At 45.4% G+C, this 18,590-nt stretch overlaps 1 protein-coding gene across 1 annotated transcript in view; it reads right to left on the bottom strand.

The window, feature by feature from the left end:
• CACNA1S (calcium voltage-gated channel subunit alpha1 S) overlaps positions 1-18,590 on the bottom strand; it is a 761,524-nt gene that overhangs the window by 309,188 nt on the left and 433,746 nt on the right. Inside the window, exons 18-19 of the mRNA XM_083173194.1 lie at positions 5,541-5,673; positions 5,139-5,268 (exon numbers count right to left, since the gene is read on the bottom strand). Coding sequence (XP_083029320.1) covers positions 5,139-5,268; positions 5,541-5,673 — 263 coding nt within the window. The remainder of the gene's footprint in view (positions 1-5,138; positions 5,269-5,540; positions 5,674-18,590) is intronic.

The raw sequence follows: 18,590 nt of genomic DNA, 5'->3' as shown, positions 1-18,590 counted from the left end.
CAGGGTGACGGCCTGTATCCAGTGCCCAGTGTGATGGCCTGTGTCCAGGGGCAGTGTCCAGTGTGACGGCTGTGTCCAGTGTACAGGAGCTGTGTCCAGGGGCTGTGTCCATTGTCCAGGGGCTGTGTCCAGGGTGACAGGCTGTATCCAGTGTCCAGTGTGACGGCTGTGTCCAGTGTACAGGAGCTGTGTCCAGAGGCTGTGTCCATTGTCCAGGGGCTGTGTCCAGGGTGACGGCCTGTATCCAGTGTGACGACCGGTGTCCAGGGGCAGTGTCTAGTGTGACAGCTGTGTCCAGTGTACAGGAGCTGTGCCCAGGGGCTGTGTCCATTGTCCAGGGGTTGTGTCCAGTGTACAGGGGCTGTGCACAGGGGCTGTGTCCAGTGTACAGGGGCTGTGCACAGGAGCTGTGTCCAGTGTACAGGGGCTGTGTACAGGGGTTGTGTCCAGTGTACAGGGGCTGTGTCCAGTGTACAGGGGCTGTGTCCAGTGTACAGGGGGTGTGTACAGGGTGCATTGGCCAGTGTGACATGGGCTGTGTCCAGTGTGACAGGGGCTGTGTCCATTGTCCAGGGGCTGTGTCCAGGGTGACGGCCTGTGTCCAGGGGCAGTGTCCAGTGTGACGGCAGTGTTCAGTGTACAGGAGCTGTGTCCAGAGGCTGTGTCCATTGTCCAGGGGCTGTGTCCAGTGTGACGGCTGTGTCCAGTGTACAGGAGCTGTATCCAGAGGCTGTGTCCAGGGGCACTGTCCAGTGTCCAGGGGCTGTGTCCAGGGGCAGTGTCCATTGTCCAGGGGCTGTGTCCAGGGTGACAGAATGTATCCAGTGTCCAGTGTGATGGCTGTGTCCAGTGTACAGGAGCTGTGGCCAGAGGCTGTGTCCATTGTCCAGGGGCTGTGTCCAGAGTGACGGGCTGTGTCCAGTGTCCAGAGGCAGTGTCCAGTGTACAGGAGCTGTGTCCAGGGGCGGTGTCCAGAGGCTGTGTCCATTGTCCAGGGGCTGTGTCCAGGGGCTGTGTCCAGGGTGGCGGGCTCTGTCCAGTGTACAGGGGCAGTGTCCAGTGTGATGGCTGTGTCCAGTGTACAGGGGCAGTGTCCAGTGTGACGGCTGTGTCCAGTGCACAGGAGCTGTGTCCAGGGGCGGTGTCCAGTGGCTGTATCCAGGGGCTGTGTCCAGGGTGACGGGCTCTGTCCAGGGGCTGTGTCCAGGGGCACTGTCCAGGGGTTGTGTCCAGTGTGACAGGCTGTGTCCAGTGTAGAGTAAGAAAAATTTATAAAAGTAATAAATAAATAAAAAACACATTTTTGGAGGATGATGGAGGAGGAAATAGTGGGAGATCAGCAACCTGATAGAAGTGCTGATAGAAGTGCTGAAGCTGCTACCACCAGTCATGACAAGGCCGCTGAAGTCCCTGTCGCTGAAATGATTGGTTTGTTAAACTGTGCATGTCCTGTATACAACATAAGGGTGGATGGGAGGGCACAAGGACAATTTCATCTTGCACCTCTTTGTATTTTTTGCTCTTTGGAGCATTTCTCTTTTTTTGGGGTAGTTTATTAAACTGCCGCTCTGCTTCCAAGATGTGCCAGGTTGGAAGTGTAAGGTCCACATGTATGTGATGCCCACTGCTGTCACTTAGCTTACTCATCCAGCTACCTAGGTATAACCTTTTGGCCCAACTACAGTAAATGAAAACAATTTTGTGAGCTGTGAAGTGATCAAAATTGACTAGAAATGAGTGGAAACTAATGTTATTGAGGCTAATAATACATTAGGGGCAAAAACAGGCCCAAATTCTGTTATTTTAGCCATTTTTATCATTTTTTCATAAAAATCCAGATCCAAAACCAAACCAGCAAAGGGTGGTTTTGCCAAAACCAATCCAGATCCAAAACACGAAGGTAGATCCAAAACCAAAACCCGAAAAAGTGGCCGCCGCACATCTCTAGTATTTTCCTGCCGTATATTCGCGGCCGTTTCACGCTAATTAGCGGCCATATTTTCAATAAGGCCGATTAGTAAATCAGGAACCAGCATTCTTTTGAATGGTGATTACTGTCATATTCTTTCGATGGTGTATTCATTCGTATTTATAAGTACAAATACGAATGTCCCATCAATAAGGATACAAAATTCGTATTTTTGGCATAGTAAATGCCCTAAATATGTATACGCCAAAAAAACTTATTTTTTTCCACAAATTTTTGTTAGTAAATTTCCCCCTGAGTGATACCAAGAAGCTCATGTTTTTCCAAACCTGCAAAGGTGGATCAAAGCGATCAAAGGTATTCCATTTTGAATTTGTATTTTAGCAAAAACTATTGAGATCCTTTAATTGTACGATAGGTCTTACTCAGCCATTCAACTTCGGAACAAGTAAAAGGCTTAAAGTAGTTGTCATTGATGCAAGGGAACTGGAGTCATTACTTCTGCTAGGAGCAGTCTGGAAGTTGCCCCCTTTTAAAGCAATCCTTTTGCTGGGTGGGCAAATGTTGCAGACCTCTAAATCCTCTGGCGGGCGGTCGGACATTCGCAGGGTGGGGTTTGGTGAAATCGCAAAGTTGCCAATTCACAGCCCTGAGACTAAACCAGAATAACCCCAAGATCCTCTATCAGCCTCCCCACTTGCAGGCCTTCATCAAGCTGGGATGCCCACATTTGAACAGCTTTCCTATCTGAAATCTCCTTTAATGATGTGGCTCCTGGCAATGTGAGTCTGTCATTTTAGAAAAATGCAACACTGAAGGGGCAACTGCGGGGGAAATTCACAGAGTTTTATGTTAAGAGATAAGTCAACAGATACTGTAGATATCAGAATGTCATCTAAGACATGAGTCAGGAAACTACAAAAGATTTCTGCATTTTTAACAAAAAATTAAGTTTTGGCAGACCCTGGTCTTCTGCCACATCTGGCAAACAGCAACAATTAATGTTTCAATACCCTATGGAATTAAGTCTGTAAAAATTTCGCCTCAGAGGTCTTTGATGTATCTGATTGTAGTATAGAGAAGAGTAATCTTTTGTAATGCATGAAGGTCGACATGGTGTTTCTAGCACAGGCCTGGTTTGCATATCACTGCTGATATACAGACCACACTGTGCTAGAAGCACTACAGCAGACAGTGACACCCCAGCCAGGGAAGAGGAACTGCATGGGTTTTCAAAGTTAGCGGGTGCTAGAATAAACACTATATATATATATATATATATATATATATAGAGAGAGAGAACAAAAAGTGTATATAGAGAGCGCTGAATAAGAACCTCCACCTTAGTGTGTTATACAACAGTGGATACAAATTTCGTTTATGATTTATAAAATGATTTTATTAAAACATATTGTAGTCAATGTCAGACAGTATTGATGGTACATTTGTGGTACATAGATAACAGATGAGTCGGGACCCAACGCGTTTCGTCGCTGTACGACTTCCTCAGGGGTAATTGACTCGATTTTGTTTGGACTTTTGAAGATAAATGTAGAGTTTTTAAAAAAACTTTTGTTTGACGTTATGGTGACGTCCTTAGATGCCGAAAATAAAGATCCTGCAGAAAGGTTGATTGGTTGTCCAAAAACGTAATGCGTACCGGAGGTGTAACTCTCAATCTTATCCTGTGTCTGACTGCAGCTGCAATTCATACCCCCCACACACAAATATTTCACAGCCAATCACACTATGACAAATGTCATTACATCTATTAGCACAAGAATTCAGAAGCCGATGTTGACAAAGAATAATGTCATACATACACAGAATAATGACTGAAAGGGATATGAAAACAAACAAATACTAATTATCACATGTAGCTTGTCACCACTCTTATTCATTAGAATAACTACTTTGATGTATTGAGGAACCCACTGTTTTGATACAATCAGTATAAATTAACATGGTCAAAATTAAGACATACTGTAGGTCCATCCACCAGTGTGAGGATCGACAGACTATTAACCAATCACTACATGGAGAATTGGGGGCATGCCCGCTCACCAGTGAACATAAACCCCAGACTTCACCATATCTGATCAACCTTGAAGAAGGTTAATGCAAGAGCTGTCCTTTGCCATAATTATTGCATATGTTAGAACCTATGCAATAATTATGCAGGCGATGGGCGGCGAAGGGGGGCGGAGCTGGGCTGCGGATGTTAGAACATCCTAACCTAAAGCTGTGTACACATGGAGCAATATGATCGCTGGCAATATATTGATCAGCAGTCATATTGCTCAGTGTCCCGTTTTATTCAGGGACCAGACACACTGCCGGGAGAAGAGGCAGGGGAAGTTCCTCCGACCAGCGACCATTAGGGGTCTGAAAACGGGAGTGTGTACCCAGAGATTTATCGCCGGTGCACACTCCAATTGCTGGCAATATGGTCGCTCAGCGGGGGTGCCAGGCGATGCGGCACTGGCCGTGCTGCTGCCGGGGCAGGATGCGGGTGTGTGCGTGCACTGCAGGAGGGAGGGGGGAGAGTTAGCGCTCACCTCCATCCCATCCAGGGGGGGACACCTGCTCCAACTTCCGCCCTGCAGTGGCCGGCGCCGAAGGCAAATGCCTGAAGCTACCTAGAGGTGGCGCTGGCCCCCCGGTGTGACCAAGTATTTAAGGGGAAGTCGTGTCACATCACCTCCAGCCCCCATCAGCCTGATTCTATGACAGCTGCCAATAAATTCCTGAGCTACACACAGTAAAAAATCATTCAACGGTGAGTGGCTTTCTAATGGATTTGCAGCTAATCACGATCCACCTAATTTTTGAAAGCCCTGCTAAGCAATTCGCAGGCTTGCATTGGGCAAGATTTCTCTCTGGCAAGGTGGCATATAAGTGATCGCAGGGCTCCAAAAATTAACAGCCCAGCGATCAGGTCTGAATTAGACCCAATATATGATATGTAAAAACAGATCCAGTTAAATTCTAGCCACAAAAACAAAGAAGAAAGTAACTGAGAGAATACTAATTTAGAACAAATTTACAAGCAAAGGGTTTGTAAAAAAATTTTGTGCAGCTGATGTTAGTTTTAGCACAACACTGCTTTTCTTTCAACCAAAGCTCCATGCTCTGCTCCACATTTTATATAATTGTAAATAATTTATTATGACTCCTCTACATAATTGCCTTTTCAAAAGCATAGTCTCACCTGATTACGAAAAGAATCTGGTTGAATAGGATCCTCAGCAGCCAAAGAGATGCTACTTAGTAAAATGAAGAGCAAGATGAAATTGGTGAAGGTGGTGGCATTGACAATACGATGACACAGTACTCTTATTCTATAAATATAAAAAAGGAAAAAAATATTGAAAACAAAATCACTAGTTTAATTGTTTAAGTACACGAATTCTCAATTAACACAATAAATCTCCCTCAATTTAGGATACACATTTTGAATAATGTCACCAAATTCTCTTCTAGTAAACAGCAATCCAACAAAACTGTTTTTGTGAATGTTGTTAACTTTACATCATCTTTGAGTTTTCTTTTGACTTGGGAATTTACGTTACAAATTTGTTATTTTTAATCAAGTTGGTGTTAAAGCACTTACTTGTTGGTTGGGCTGAAAATGAAGAATGAGCTTGCCTCCGGCATAGGAACGGCCTTTTCTTTTAACTGCAGCTCTGCCAGGGGGCGAGGGCGAGGACTTAAAGGTATGTCAGGTTCTTCCTCCTCATCATCACCTAATAAAAGACAAAACGGTACAAGATATTATAGAGCAACTAAATCACAAGAAGGAAAAATGGAGAAAAACAAATCTGAGTTCATTTTAGTGACTACAGTATATAATGGAAAAATGTAAATACACTGTACATTCTTTTTAGCTAGGTGTTGAAAACCAGCAATGAAATGTAGTATAATTTTTAATTTTGACATTTGGAAATTGTGATTTTCTTTTAATAAAGAAAACATACAATTCTGCAAAAAAAAATTTAAGAAAATAAGCTTAAATTGTTCTCCTCTTTCTTATGTTGCAGTGCCCATATTTCCTGATTTTGATGACAATTTATGCTATTTTATGCATAACAGCAAATATTAGCATAAAGCAACTGCAGTCCCCAGTCACCATTTGCTCAAACACATTTCAGTAGTGTTGTCAAATGATACTTCCATTCAATATAGGTACAAAAGTGCTTTTTATCATCATCTGTTTAAAGGTCTGCCCTAGACCTTCCAAGTTATTGATCTTATTTTTCTGATCCTTTTATTTTCCTACCTTTTTTCCTTTCTATCTTGTGGACATATCCATTCTAGAGCAATTCCATATATCAGTCACCATTGGCTCCTACTAAGGCACAAGGGATGCTCAGCAAAGTTGATTAAGTGGAGGGACACAGGAGACATGTCCCCAGTGGTGCAAGTAGAACTTTTTTCTTGGTGGTACTAATAGCCTCCACCAAAAATGGGCGTGGCCATGTGTCATGAGGGGGCGTGGTCACACAAAGCTAGAGGAGTGACTAAATGACAATAGTGGCTTGGCATCAGGAGACAAGGAATGAGAAACAGGGAATGTCAGGGGGTGGGTTGGCTCTTGCTTGGGGGAGTGACGGGCAGCTTGTGCTTACAATTGTGGAGCCTGCTCTTCATGCTGTCGTAGCTGCTGATGCCTGTTGGTGTGACAGGCTAAATCAACAGTAGCCGATAGCTGCATATAGCACCACTCATAACGCTTGGTGGGCGGGCTGCGGATGCATTATATTTAAACTTAAAATAAAAATAGAAATGACAGTGGGTCAGTGTGTAAGTGGTACTGCGTACCTGCAACATATTTCTTACAGGTACTCCGTACCACCCCGTACCACCTTACTTGCAACACTGCATGTCCCTCTCTCTGTCAAGGGGTGTAGTATAACACACTGACAGTCTGGATTTCGACAGTCATTACTCCAACGTCGGAATCCCAACTGCACAGCGGGGGGAGCACAATGAAGCTCCTTGCGGGCTCACTGCGCTCGCCACGATGCAGGCATGGTGGCGAGCTGAGCTTGCCACCTATTTTATTCTCCCTCTATGGGGGTCGTGGACCCCCACGAGGGAGCAGTCGGGATTCCGACGTCGGAGAAATGACTGTCGGAATCCCGACTGTCGGGGAACCGTCCGGGACCTCTGTCAAGAACTCCACAGACCCAAGTCCGTGCACCCTATAGCACCCATGTTAGGGTTCTACCTTGGTGGCATTTCATGTGTGTACTTTCATTAACTCAGGTGTGCTGCCTGCAAGTTTGAGAAAGGCCGTCAATCTTATAGCATTAAAATGCATGTGAGAGATGGTTGTAGCTACCTTCAGCTGCTATACAGATGTAGTTACATATTAGTGGTCATTGATTGTGACTGGTATTTAATGTCTATCCTGAACTTAACTCCCATCCAGCCATCCATGTTCCTGCTTCCAATGTAATTTCCAGGTGCTCAGCATCCATTCCAAGATAAGAAACAGACAGCAGGCTGGGCAGGGGAGCAGGGTCACACCTGCCCCCTGGGTTACTACATTGCATACTAGTTGGCTGAGTAACAAGGTGAAAACCCTTCCTGGCTGCTCCAATTAGTCAGAATGGCCTGGGAGACAGATGAAAATGAGTGAGAGACAACGGGCAGCTGCAGTTAGCCGGCAGACCTCTTGTTAGTGATGCCAGTCAGTATTAAGGAAATCCTACTGCGGGGGGGGGGGGGGGGGGTGGGATGCAGTTAAAATCCCAGCGGTCAGGATCCCGGTGTTCAGAATCCCGACGCCGGAATCCCGACCGCCGAAATCCCGACACTTTCTCCCTCCGTGGGTGTCCACGACACCCCTGGAGGGAGAATAAATTAGCGTGCCGAGCGTAGAGAGGCACCCGGCCTGCTGCGTGGCGATCCACGTCCCCCCCTTGTCGGGATTTCGGCGGTCGGGATTCCGGCGTCAGGATTTTGAACGCCAGGATCCCAACCGCCGGGATTTCATACTGAATCCGCGGGGGGTGGCGCTGATTATGCTGTGTTTCCAGCTGGCTCCCACTGCAGCTCCATCCAGCCCCACTGCCTGGTTCCTGCTTACCAATAAATCAGCTGGACTCTAAACTAGAGATGAGCGCCGGGGACGAAGATTTGGATTCGTCCCCGGGATTTGGATTTGACGAGTGGCGGAGAAAAGCTTTGGTTTTGAAATTTTAGAAAAATGGTAAAAAAACACCCAAATCACATAATCTTTGTGTTTTTTTTGTCCCTAGAGTAATATTAACCTTAATACCATTAATTTCGAGACCTTTCATGACAATTTTGACCACTTTACACCTTACAATATTATTTTTAGGGCAAAAGGTTGCACCGAGGTAGCTGGATAACTTTGCTAAGCCACACAAGTGTGCGGCACAAACACATAGCTCATCTCGGAGTGACACTGCAGCAGCAGACAGGATGGCAGTTTGAAAAAGTAGGCCTCAAAAAGCACATAATGGCAAAAAAAAGAGGTGCAAGATGGAATTGTCCCTGGGCACACCCACGCACCCTTAGCTTGTAAAAAAATGACATACACATTGCACACTTGAACTCAAACCAGCGATGGCACTAATATTAGTAGTAGTACCATACTGTATTCCTCAAAATGAATGATGGCAGCAACTGGTGCGGGAGTATTTGGTCCAAGCTGTTTGTTCTCCATTTTTAAATTAAATTTAAATAAGAGCAAAATATTTTTTTCTTATTTTTGAGGACAGAGCTTGTATAATATAAAAAAATAATAACTAAAGACGAGAAAAATTGATTAGGATTTTTTACATTTAATTTGTTTTTAATGCGCAGCTTGTATAACGCTGCCTGAAGGCTGAACAATCACACACCAACCTTCTGACAGTATATATTATGGGGGCAGTACACACAAAGAATGAAGATGAGAAAAATTGATTAGGATTTTTTTAACTTAATTTGTTTTTAATGCGCAGCTAACAGCTATGTGAAGGCCGAACAAACGCACCTTCTGACAGTACATTATGGGTGCAGTACACACAAACAATTATTTTTAATGCGCAGTTTGTATAATGCTGCGTGGACGCAGAACAATCACACACGGAACTTGTGGTGTATACTATTGGGGTGCAGTTATATACAGCAAAAAAATAAAGAACAGCATGTATTTTTATTATATTGTATTTTTTTTTATGGACGGGCCTTTGATAACACTGCATGGACCGTGGGGGCAGAACAATCACACACTGAACTGCTTTTGACAGTAGTATATGGTGTATTGGATTGCAGTGTAGCACACCACAATGAAAAAAGAAATAAAAAAAGCTGACTGACAAGCCTGCCTGTGTACTGCTGTACCCCACTACACTGACAGACAGCCTGCCTAACACATGACCAGTACAATTACAATATAATTAAGTATATTTAATTATATATAATATTAATATATATATATAATCCAGCACACTCTGCTGAGTCTAGGTGTGGATCGTTTTCTAGAGCACACTTAGGTCGACAGTCATTAGGTCGACCATGTTGGGTCGACAGGGGGAAAGGTCGACAGGGTTATAGGTCGACATGGGTCAAAGTCGACAGGTGTTTAGGTCGACATGGGACAATGTCGACATGGGTTAGGTCAACAGGTCATTAGGTCGACATGGGCTTTTCACTGTTTTTTGTTACCCGAATGTCGACACAGTCGACATGAACACAGTTGGAGGTGAACCGCAGCCCCTCACATTGCTTCGGGCGCGGTGCCTCGCTGCGCTCGGCACACTATTTTAATTCTCCCACCATGCCCTAGTGGATGGTAGGGCATGAAATACCGCCTGGGCGGCACATGTTGGCTCAAAAAACAGTGAAAAACCCATGTCTCCATAACGACCTGTCGACCTAACCCATGTCGACATTGTCCCATGTCGACCTAAACACCTGTCGACCTTGACCCATGTCGACCTATAACCCGGTCGACCTTGACCTTGACCTTGACTGTCGATCCAAAGTGTGGTCTTTTAAAACGACCGTATGCCCTGAGTCTGCACTGACTGCACAAACTCCTCTCAACAGCACAAACCCCTCTGCACTGCACAACACCCCTCTGAGTCTGCACAGCACAAACCCCTCTACAGTCTGCACTGCACAGCACCCCTCTGCACTGACTTCACCCTCTGCTGCACAACACCCCTCTACACACTAATGATGATTGATAAAGTGATTAAAGTTGAAGTTCAACAGCACAGTCAGCACCCCAGAGACTTGCCACCATCAGAGCTGTGCGCAGCTGGAAGCGTGACTGTGAAATGGTGCCGAATTCTCGGGACGCCAAGCTTTTATAGACTAGCGTCTCTTGAGAATCAGTCGCCAGATTCCTGTTTTCGGCCGCGCTCGGGTTTCCAAACAAAGAAACTCCTGAGCATGGCTCGCGGGCGCTCGGGCCAGGGATGTTTGGAGCAGTTCAGATCCCACTGAATCCGAGCTGCTCATCTCTACTCTAAACTGACAGGCACAGGAACAGTTCAGCTCTGTGGCTGCTGTTGGGCACAACAAAAGTAAGTAGCATAGCTGCTCCCAGGGAGAAGAAGGTGGAGGTATGAGGTACAAGGGCTCTACTATAGCATAATATGTATAATGGGCTCTACTATGTTTGCAATGCATATAAGGGGCTCTACCATGGGCATCATATGTAGAGCATGCTCTTTCATGGGCGTAATGTGTATAGGGGCACTAACATATTGGGGGGATGCATATGGATGACCATCTGTCAGAATACCAATGCCAACCTCCTGGAGGAGGAGGTTTTATATTATATAGTAATAATTTGCCTACTTTTGAAAACTATTTTCATGGAGATTATACAGTAAGTGGTAGTAGAATTTTGACACAGTGCGGAATTGAGTTGGTCCTGCGAAGATCCACCTAATGGGTATATCTAGCTCCATATATGGGCATGTCTATAATTAAATGCTTGTTGCAAAATATTTCTAGATAACCTTATTAATTACATATTTTGGGAAATTTAGCAAATATTCATAGTAACATGCCAGCAATATTGGATGTGTATGCAATTATTTGCTATTTATTTTCGGTACTTATGTAGTATCTGGGCTGCCGATTTTTTGATTGTATGCCTTAAGTTAAGGCATACAATCAGATGCGATGCAATGCGATATCGCATCGCATCGCATGCGACCATCGGATGCGATGACCCGATTTTTCAATAGGAATCAATGTTAAAATGGACTGAGTCCATTTTAACATGGAATTCAATGGGAAAAAGGGGTCCTTTTCATACCCCTACTATCCAAGTGGGCATGGAGTTGGATATAAACCTGTGGCGAGCGTAGCGAGCCACCGAGCCCGAAGCGTGGCGAGCGAAGCGAGCCACGCGAGGGGACGGTACTCTGTGTCCCCTCGCGGGGCTCGCTACGCTCGCCACGCTTCGGGCGCGGTGGCTCGCTACGCTCGCCACAGGTTTATATCCAACTCCATGCCCACTTAGATAGTAGGGGTATGAAAAGGACCCCTTTTTCCCATTGAATTCCATGTTAAAATGGACTCAGTCCATTTTAACATTGATTCCTATGGAAAAATCGGGTCATCGCATAGCATCGCATCCGATGGTCGCATGCGATGCGATGCGATGTGCCCGATCCGACCCGATTTAGAAATCGGCAGCCCAGATACTACATAAGTACCTTATTTTCTTCTCATTAAGGTAACTAAACTTACCCTCTCCCTGCCCTCCCAACCATCCCTTGCAGCAGCCTAACCCTGACCCTCCTTGCAGCCTAACCCCCTTTGTAAGTGCCTAAATCTATCACTGCTCCCTGCTGCCTAACACTTACCATCCCCCACCAGCCTAATCCCAAATTTAAAGGCTTCACCCTAAAAGTGCTTAACCCTAAAACTCCGCCCCACAGCCTAATCCTATTCATTGTTCTATTTGCTATAACATCGTTCTATTTGGCAGAATGTGAATAATGGATACTACTCTTGTGCAATGTGTATAACAGACACTGCTGTGTGGTGTAATGTGTATAATGGACACTGCTGTGTGGCGTAATGTGTATGTGAATAATGGATTCTGCCGTGTGGTGTAATGTGAATAAAATACACTGTTGTGCTGTTTCATGTGAATAATGGACACTGCTGTGAAGTGTAATATAGATAATGTCACACCACTGTCCAGTGTAATGTGAATAAAGGACTCTACTCTGTGGGGTAATATGTATAATGGACATTGCTTTGTGATGTAATGTAAATAATGGACATTACTCTGTGGTGTAATGTGAATAATGGACACTGCTCTGTGGTGTAATGTGTATAACGGACACTGCTCTATGGTGTAATCTTAATAACAGACATGGCTCTGTGGTGTAATGTTTATAATTGACACAGCTGTGTGGTGTAATATGAATAATGGCACTGCTGTACAGTGTAACACTACTCTGTGGCGTACTTTGTATAACAGACGCTGCTTTGTGGCATAATGTGTAAAGCGGGTACTGCTCTGTGGTGCAATGTGTATAACAGGCACTGTTCTGTGCCTGGAGCCATTTTCTTGTGTTTTCCCCCAGGCTAAAAGTTGCTGGTTCCAAATAAGTTGGAGGCAATTTATATTGTCATGCCTGCAGAGCTATTTCCCTTCATGTTTAATTACTCCTTTGACTGACATATGCTGGTATATGCTTTTGGTACACCGCTCTGACATTCAACTAATCACCCAGTCTGGTCTGCATCATGAACATTGTCTGCATTTATCTCATTCTCAGCAACCAGCATCCACCAAGTGTTTTAAGACTTGTGTCATAGTCATAGGGCCTACACACATGTTTAGCCATTTTCTAAACAATTTGTCTTACTTTCTGTAGATTGCGTACAAAGTAAGCATACATCGCTGTGCGTGTGGAGGCTATAGTGACCTGCAATTTTCCTCATCTGGACATTCCCCAGAGCCCTCCTCTCCATTCTTCACACGCTGATGCTAGAGAGAAGGCACGCTGTGAGCCCTCCGGTATTGGTCACTACTTCTGCAAACCACTATACACCACCAATGCTTGATAAGGGGTGGGGTGGCGATGAGAGGGGACCACTGTGCCACCAATGTAAAACAATTGGCATGCTTATGGGTGAGGGTGGCATGTGCCGCCGGCCGCAACCCTGCCCCCCCCCCCCCCCCCCAGCGGCAAGCAGCTTGGCAGGAGGGTGTTTGGGACGGAGGTAATGCAACCTCTGTGTCACCAATGCAAAATAATTGCCATGCTTATGCCGCCCGCCACACCCCCAGCCACCCTACCGCAAGTAGCTTGGCAGGAGGGTGTTTGGGGGAGGAGGTGAGGCAACCACTGTGCCACCAATGCAAAAAAATTGCAAGGCTTATGGGTAAGGGTGTCGTCTGCTGGGCTGTAGGGGGTTTGGGTGGGGTGATGGCACAATGCAAAGGCCTGCAATGTGTTTCTTTGTATGTGGGGTGATGGCGCACTACAAAGGCCTGTCATGTGTGGTGCATTTGCATGTCCTGGGGTGATGGCGCACTGCAGAGGCCTATCATGTGTTGTTTATTTGCATGTCCTGGGATGATGGCGCACTACAGAGGCCTGTCATGTGTTGTTTACAACTCTACCGATTACAGCGCTGGGGAGACTATTTGGGTCTGGGGCTATTGCTAGCTGGGGCTCAGCCTTTGCAAATATCTGGCTCCCTCCCACCATTATCATAGTCTCTGTTGGACTGCAGTATAGGTCTGGGTGCCAATAGAGATTGTTTACACCTGCCAGATACCTATACAGTGGCATTATTACTTCTTTCTTTCTACTGCTGATACCTCTCCCTAAGCAACCAAGCATCTGACTTGCCTTCTTCATTGCTTTGTTACATTGCCTACCTGCCTTTAAGTCCCCTGAAATAGTGACACCTAGATCTCTCTCTTTCTCAGTAGTTTCCATTATAGTGCCAATTATACTATATTTAGTCTTTGGATTTTTGCAACCCAAGTACATGATTTTGCATTTTTGGGCATTAAACTGTAGTTGCCATGCTCTTGACCATTCCTCTAATCTACCTAGATCATCAACCATTTGTTTTACCCCTCCTGGTGTGTCTACCCTGTTGCATACCTTTGTGTCATCTGCAAAAAGGCACATTTTACCCTCAATTCCATTTGCAATATTACCAATAAAGATATTAAAAAGCACTGGTCCAAGTACAGATCCCTGGGGCACTCCACTTGTAACCTTTCCCTCCTTTGACTGTACTCTGTTTACTACAACTCTCTGCTTTCTGTCCTGCAAGCATGCTCTTATCCATTCAACTATCTTAGAATCCAATCCCAAGTTTCAAGTTTATTTAACAGTCTGCGATGTGGGATAGTGTCAAAAGCCTTACTAAAGTCTAGATAAGCTACATCTGCAGCCCCACCTTGATCTACTACTTTAGTCACCCAGTTAAATAAGTCAATAAGATTTGTTTGACATGATGTTCTCCCAGTAAACCCATGCTGTTTTGGATCCTGTAAATTGCTGGTTTTGAGATATTCTACAACTCTTTGTTTTAAGAGTGTTTCCATTAATTTCCCTATTACTAATGTAAGGCTCACTGGTCGATAGTTGCTTACCTCTTCCTTGCTTCCACTTTTGTGCAGTGGGACTACATTAGCTGTTTTCCAGTCCTCTGGGATTATTCCAGTAGCTAGTGACTAGTTGAATAATTCTGTTATTGGTTTTTCCAGCTCCCCTTTAAGCTCTTTTAGTATCCTTGGATGTATCCCATATGGCCCCATTGATTTATCCACTTTCAGTTTTGAGAGTTCTGTGAGGACTTTCTCCTCTGTAAATGTACTTGTTTCTCCCTCAGTTTTCTGACTATACTTGCAACTTAATTGTGGCCCCTTCCCCTCTCTTTCAGCAGTGAATACTGAGCAGAAATAATTATTAATATTATCTGCTATTACATTGTCCCCCTCAAGAAAACTTCCACTCTCTGGACCTTATTCTGGTTGAGGCGTAAGTTTCCTGTATGCGGACGGTGAGCGAAAGTCCACCCACAAAACATCCGCATACAGACGGCCACAAACACCGACAAAGGAGTGGCGTACACTTGAGCGTACGCCACCGTACACGGACGGATCACCTCTTAGACACCGACAACTGGCATACAACAGAGCGTACGCCACCGTTTACGGACGTCTCTCGTCCGTTTTCCCACCTACATCATGTAGAGAAGTGTAGAAAGATATGCTTCCAATGAGTTTGAGTGCTGTGTGTGGCTTGCAGGTAGTGAAATAATGGTTTGAACTTAATAGACTGCAGCATTGCTTATTACATTCAGGTGTATGTGTTTGAGTAGTAATCAGCGTTAATTAGCAGACCCAGGCGTCCGCTCTCATGCGGTATCTGTAGCAGTGGTCTGGAGGTGTTTTGTGTCCGAAATGCACGGTGCTTTCGCCGATCGAGCGGTAGTAGCACCGTACATTTTTTGTGCACACCCCCGTGTACGCCCATGTTTACGCCCAGTTTCCCTCATTATTTCGCCCGCTCCCCTCAACACGCCCCTATGCCGCCCACAATGACCGTACTCTTGCGGACAGGATTTTTCGCACAGAAAGAACCGTCCGTGAGCGTTGTGGAGTCGTCGCGCCTGTGCATTGCGGATGGTACGCATGCGCAAATCAAAAAAAAACCTGGAACGTACGCGTACGGCCCAGCCGCATGAACCAGAATAAACCCCTCTGTCTCTAGTCTTATTATTCCACTTTTTGTTTTTCTCATTTCACTTATATACCTAAAGTTTTCCCCCCTTTACCTACTGAATGGGCCATTTTCTCTTCAGCCTGTGCTTTTGCACATCTGATTACCTTCTTAGCCTCCTTCTATCTAACAAAATACACCTCTTTGTCCTCATTCTTCTGCATCTGCTTAAATTTCTTAAAGGCCAACTTTTTTGCTTTCACAATACTTGCTACTTCTTTCGCAAACCACAATGGCTTCCTTTTTCTTGTGTTTTTCCTAAATCTTTTGACACAAATTTCTGTTGCTTTTAGAATTGCACTTTTTAATTTTTCCCACTTATCCTGCACTCCTTCCAAGTTCCTCCACTCTGCCAAAGAATCCCTTACAGAGTTTCCCATCTCTACAAAATCAGCCTTCCTAAAATCTAACACCTTTGTTTTTGTGTGCGATGAGTCAGTCTCTGTCTTTATTTTGAACCATACTGCATGATGGTCACTGGATCCCAGGTTTTCACCCACATTTATGTCAGATATTCTGTCACCATATGTAAGTATTAAGTCTAATATTGCATCCTTACGAGTGGGCTCCCTCACCAATTGCTGGAGGGATGCTCCTTGCAAGGAATTCAGCATGTCCCTACTTCTGGTGGAACTTGCAACAGGCAGCTCCCAGTTTACATCATGTAGATTAAAGTCTCCCATGATTATCACCTCTCCTTTTAATGCCATTTTATTGATGTCCTGCAATAGGCTCTTGTCAAGTTCCTCTTCCTGACCTGGTGGCCTGTAGATCACCCTATACGAAGAATCGCCTTTTCCCCTGTTTCTATGGTCAACCAAAGGGCCTCAGTTTTTTCTTCAATACTTTATATTAAGGTTGTCTTTATGCATTTTTTCACATATATTGCAACCCCTCCTTCGATTCTTCCCATTCTGTCCTTCCTAAATAAATTATGTCCTGGTATTGCTATGTCCCAGTCATGATTTTCATTGCACCATGTCTCTGTAATAGCCACAATATCCAGTTCATCCCTTGTCATTATTGCAATTAGTTTTGGGATTTCCTAAGCTCCTAGCATTTGCACACATACATTAGCTCTTAAAGTTGTGTTTGTGCTTCTCCTGCTGCTAGCTATGTTCATCTTTCTGCCTATATCTATTCGGTTTTGATTGACATTATCTTCTGTTGCAGTGGATAGGCTTCCTGGGTACTCTTTACTTAGAAGGGCGCCCACGATTTTGATCGTGGGCATCGTTAGTAAAAAATCTCGGGCATCTCGGGCATTGAATGCACTAAAAAATCGGGTGCGATCAACCGACGAGATGCCCGAGATTTCCCATAGGGAACAATGTTAAATGTCTCAATTGACCCAATTTTCCTGTTCAATGCCTCAATTGACCCGATTTTTCCATAGGAAACAATGTTAAATGGGCCACAGAGGCCAAATAGGCACCCTGAAGTGTATAATGGCCACCCGAATTGTTAACGCCACCCCACGATCAACGTCAACCCGATGCGTGGCGAGCGCAGCGAGCCCGCGAGGGGCGGCGGTACGCGTCCTACGACCTTTTCATACCCCCACTATCCACGTCGGCGTGGAGTTGAGAATAGAAAGTGTGGCGAGCGCAGCGAGCCACCGAGCCCGAAGCGTGGCGAGCGCAGCGAGCCCCGCGAGGGTATGCGGACAGCTGTGAAGCCCGCGAGGGGACGCGGATACCTGTGAAGGTATCCGCGTCCCCTCGCGGGGCTCGCTGCGCTCGCCACGCTTCGGGCTCGCTGGCTCGCTGCGCTCGCCACACTTTCTATTCTCAACTCCACGCCGACGTGGATAGTGGGGGTATGAAAAGGTCGTAGGACGCCTACCGCCGCCCCTCGCGGGCTCGCTGCGCTCGCCACGCTTCGGGTTGACGTTGATCGTGGGGTGGCGTTAACAATTCGGGTGGCCATTATTCACTTCAGGGTGCCTATTTGGCCTCTGTGGCCCATTTAACATTGTTTCCTATGGAAAAATTGGGTCAATTGAGGCATTGAACAGGAAAATCGGGTCAATTGAGACATTTAACATTGTTCCCTATGGGAAATCTCGGGCATCTCGTCTGTCGCATCGCACCTGATTTTTTAGTGCATTCAATGCCCGAGATGGCCGAGATGGGCGCCCTTCTAAGTAAAGAGTACCGCTTCCTGTTCCATTTTCCTGCAGACACAATACCTCTAGATTTGGGGAGCAGATTTCTTCATTTTTATTTGGTTCACTGCCCCCCTCTGCTAGTTTAAATAGTTGCTGATGAAGCTTCCAAACTTCTCACTTAATTATTATTATTATTATCATTTTATTTATAAGGCGCCACAAGTGTTTCGCAGCGCCGTACAAAGGAACAATACAGGGAGACAAAACTTGGCATAACATTGAATAAATAACAAAAATACAGTACAAATAAAGAGCACCACAGTTCAATACACATTACAGCTTAAATGTAAGTAGTGAGGACCCAATCAACATACAACTAGAGGCTTGAGGCCAATGATGGAGATGAGTATGCAGACGAAGATGGTCACTGAGTGTTGGAGTAAAGGAGAGCTGTGAGTGAAATGTGAAGAGAAGTGGGCTTTGACAACAGGAGGGAAGAGGGCCCTACTCGGAGGAGCTTACAATCTAGTAGGAAGGGGAGACAGACAGATTACAAGAGATGCAAGCGAGGGGGTGGTGGTTAGATAGCAGGATGTAAACAGGCAAGGGGTCGGAGAACCAGCTGGTTTATGCAGTGGAAGGGTACGCTTTGATGAATAGGTGAGTTTTCAGTGCCCGTTTGAAGCTTTGCAAGGTCGGGGAGAGTCTAATGGAGCGAGGGAGTGCGTTCCACTGAAGGGGTGCAGCACGGGCAAAGTCCTGTACTCTAGCATGGGAAGCAGTGATCAGGGTGGAGGAGAGACGACAG

Source organism: Crinia signifera, chromosome 2 (genome assembly GCF_055691185.1).
Source record: "Crinia signifera chromosome 2, ASM5569118v1, whole genome shotgun sequence".
Taxonomy (NCBI): Eukaryota; Metazoa; Chordata; class Amphibia; order Anura; family Myobatrachidae; genus Crinia; species Crinia signifera.
Note: the sequence above shows the minus strand (reverse complement) of the source record. Positions and strands in the feature narration are given on the sequence as shown.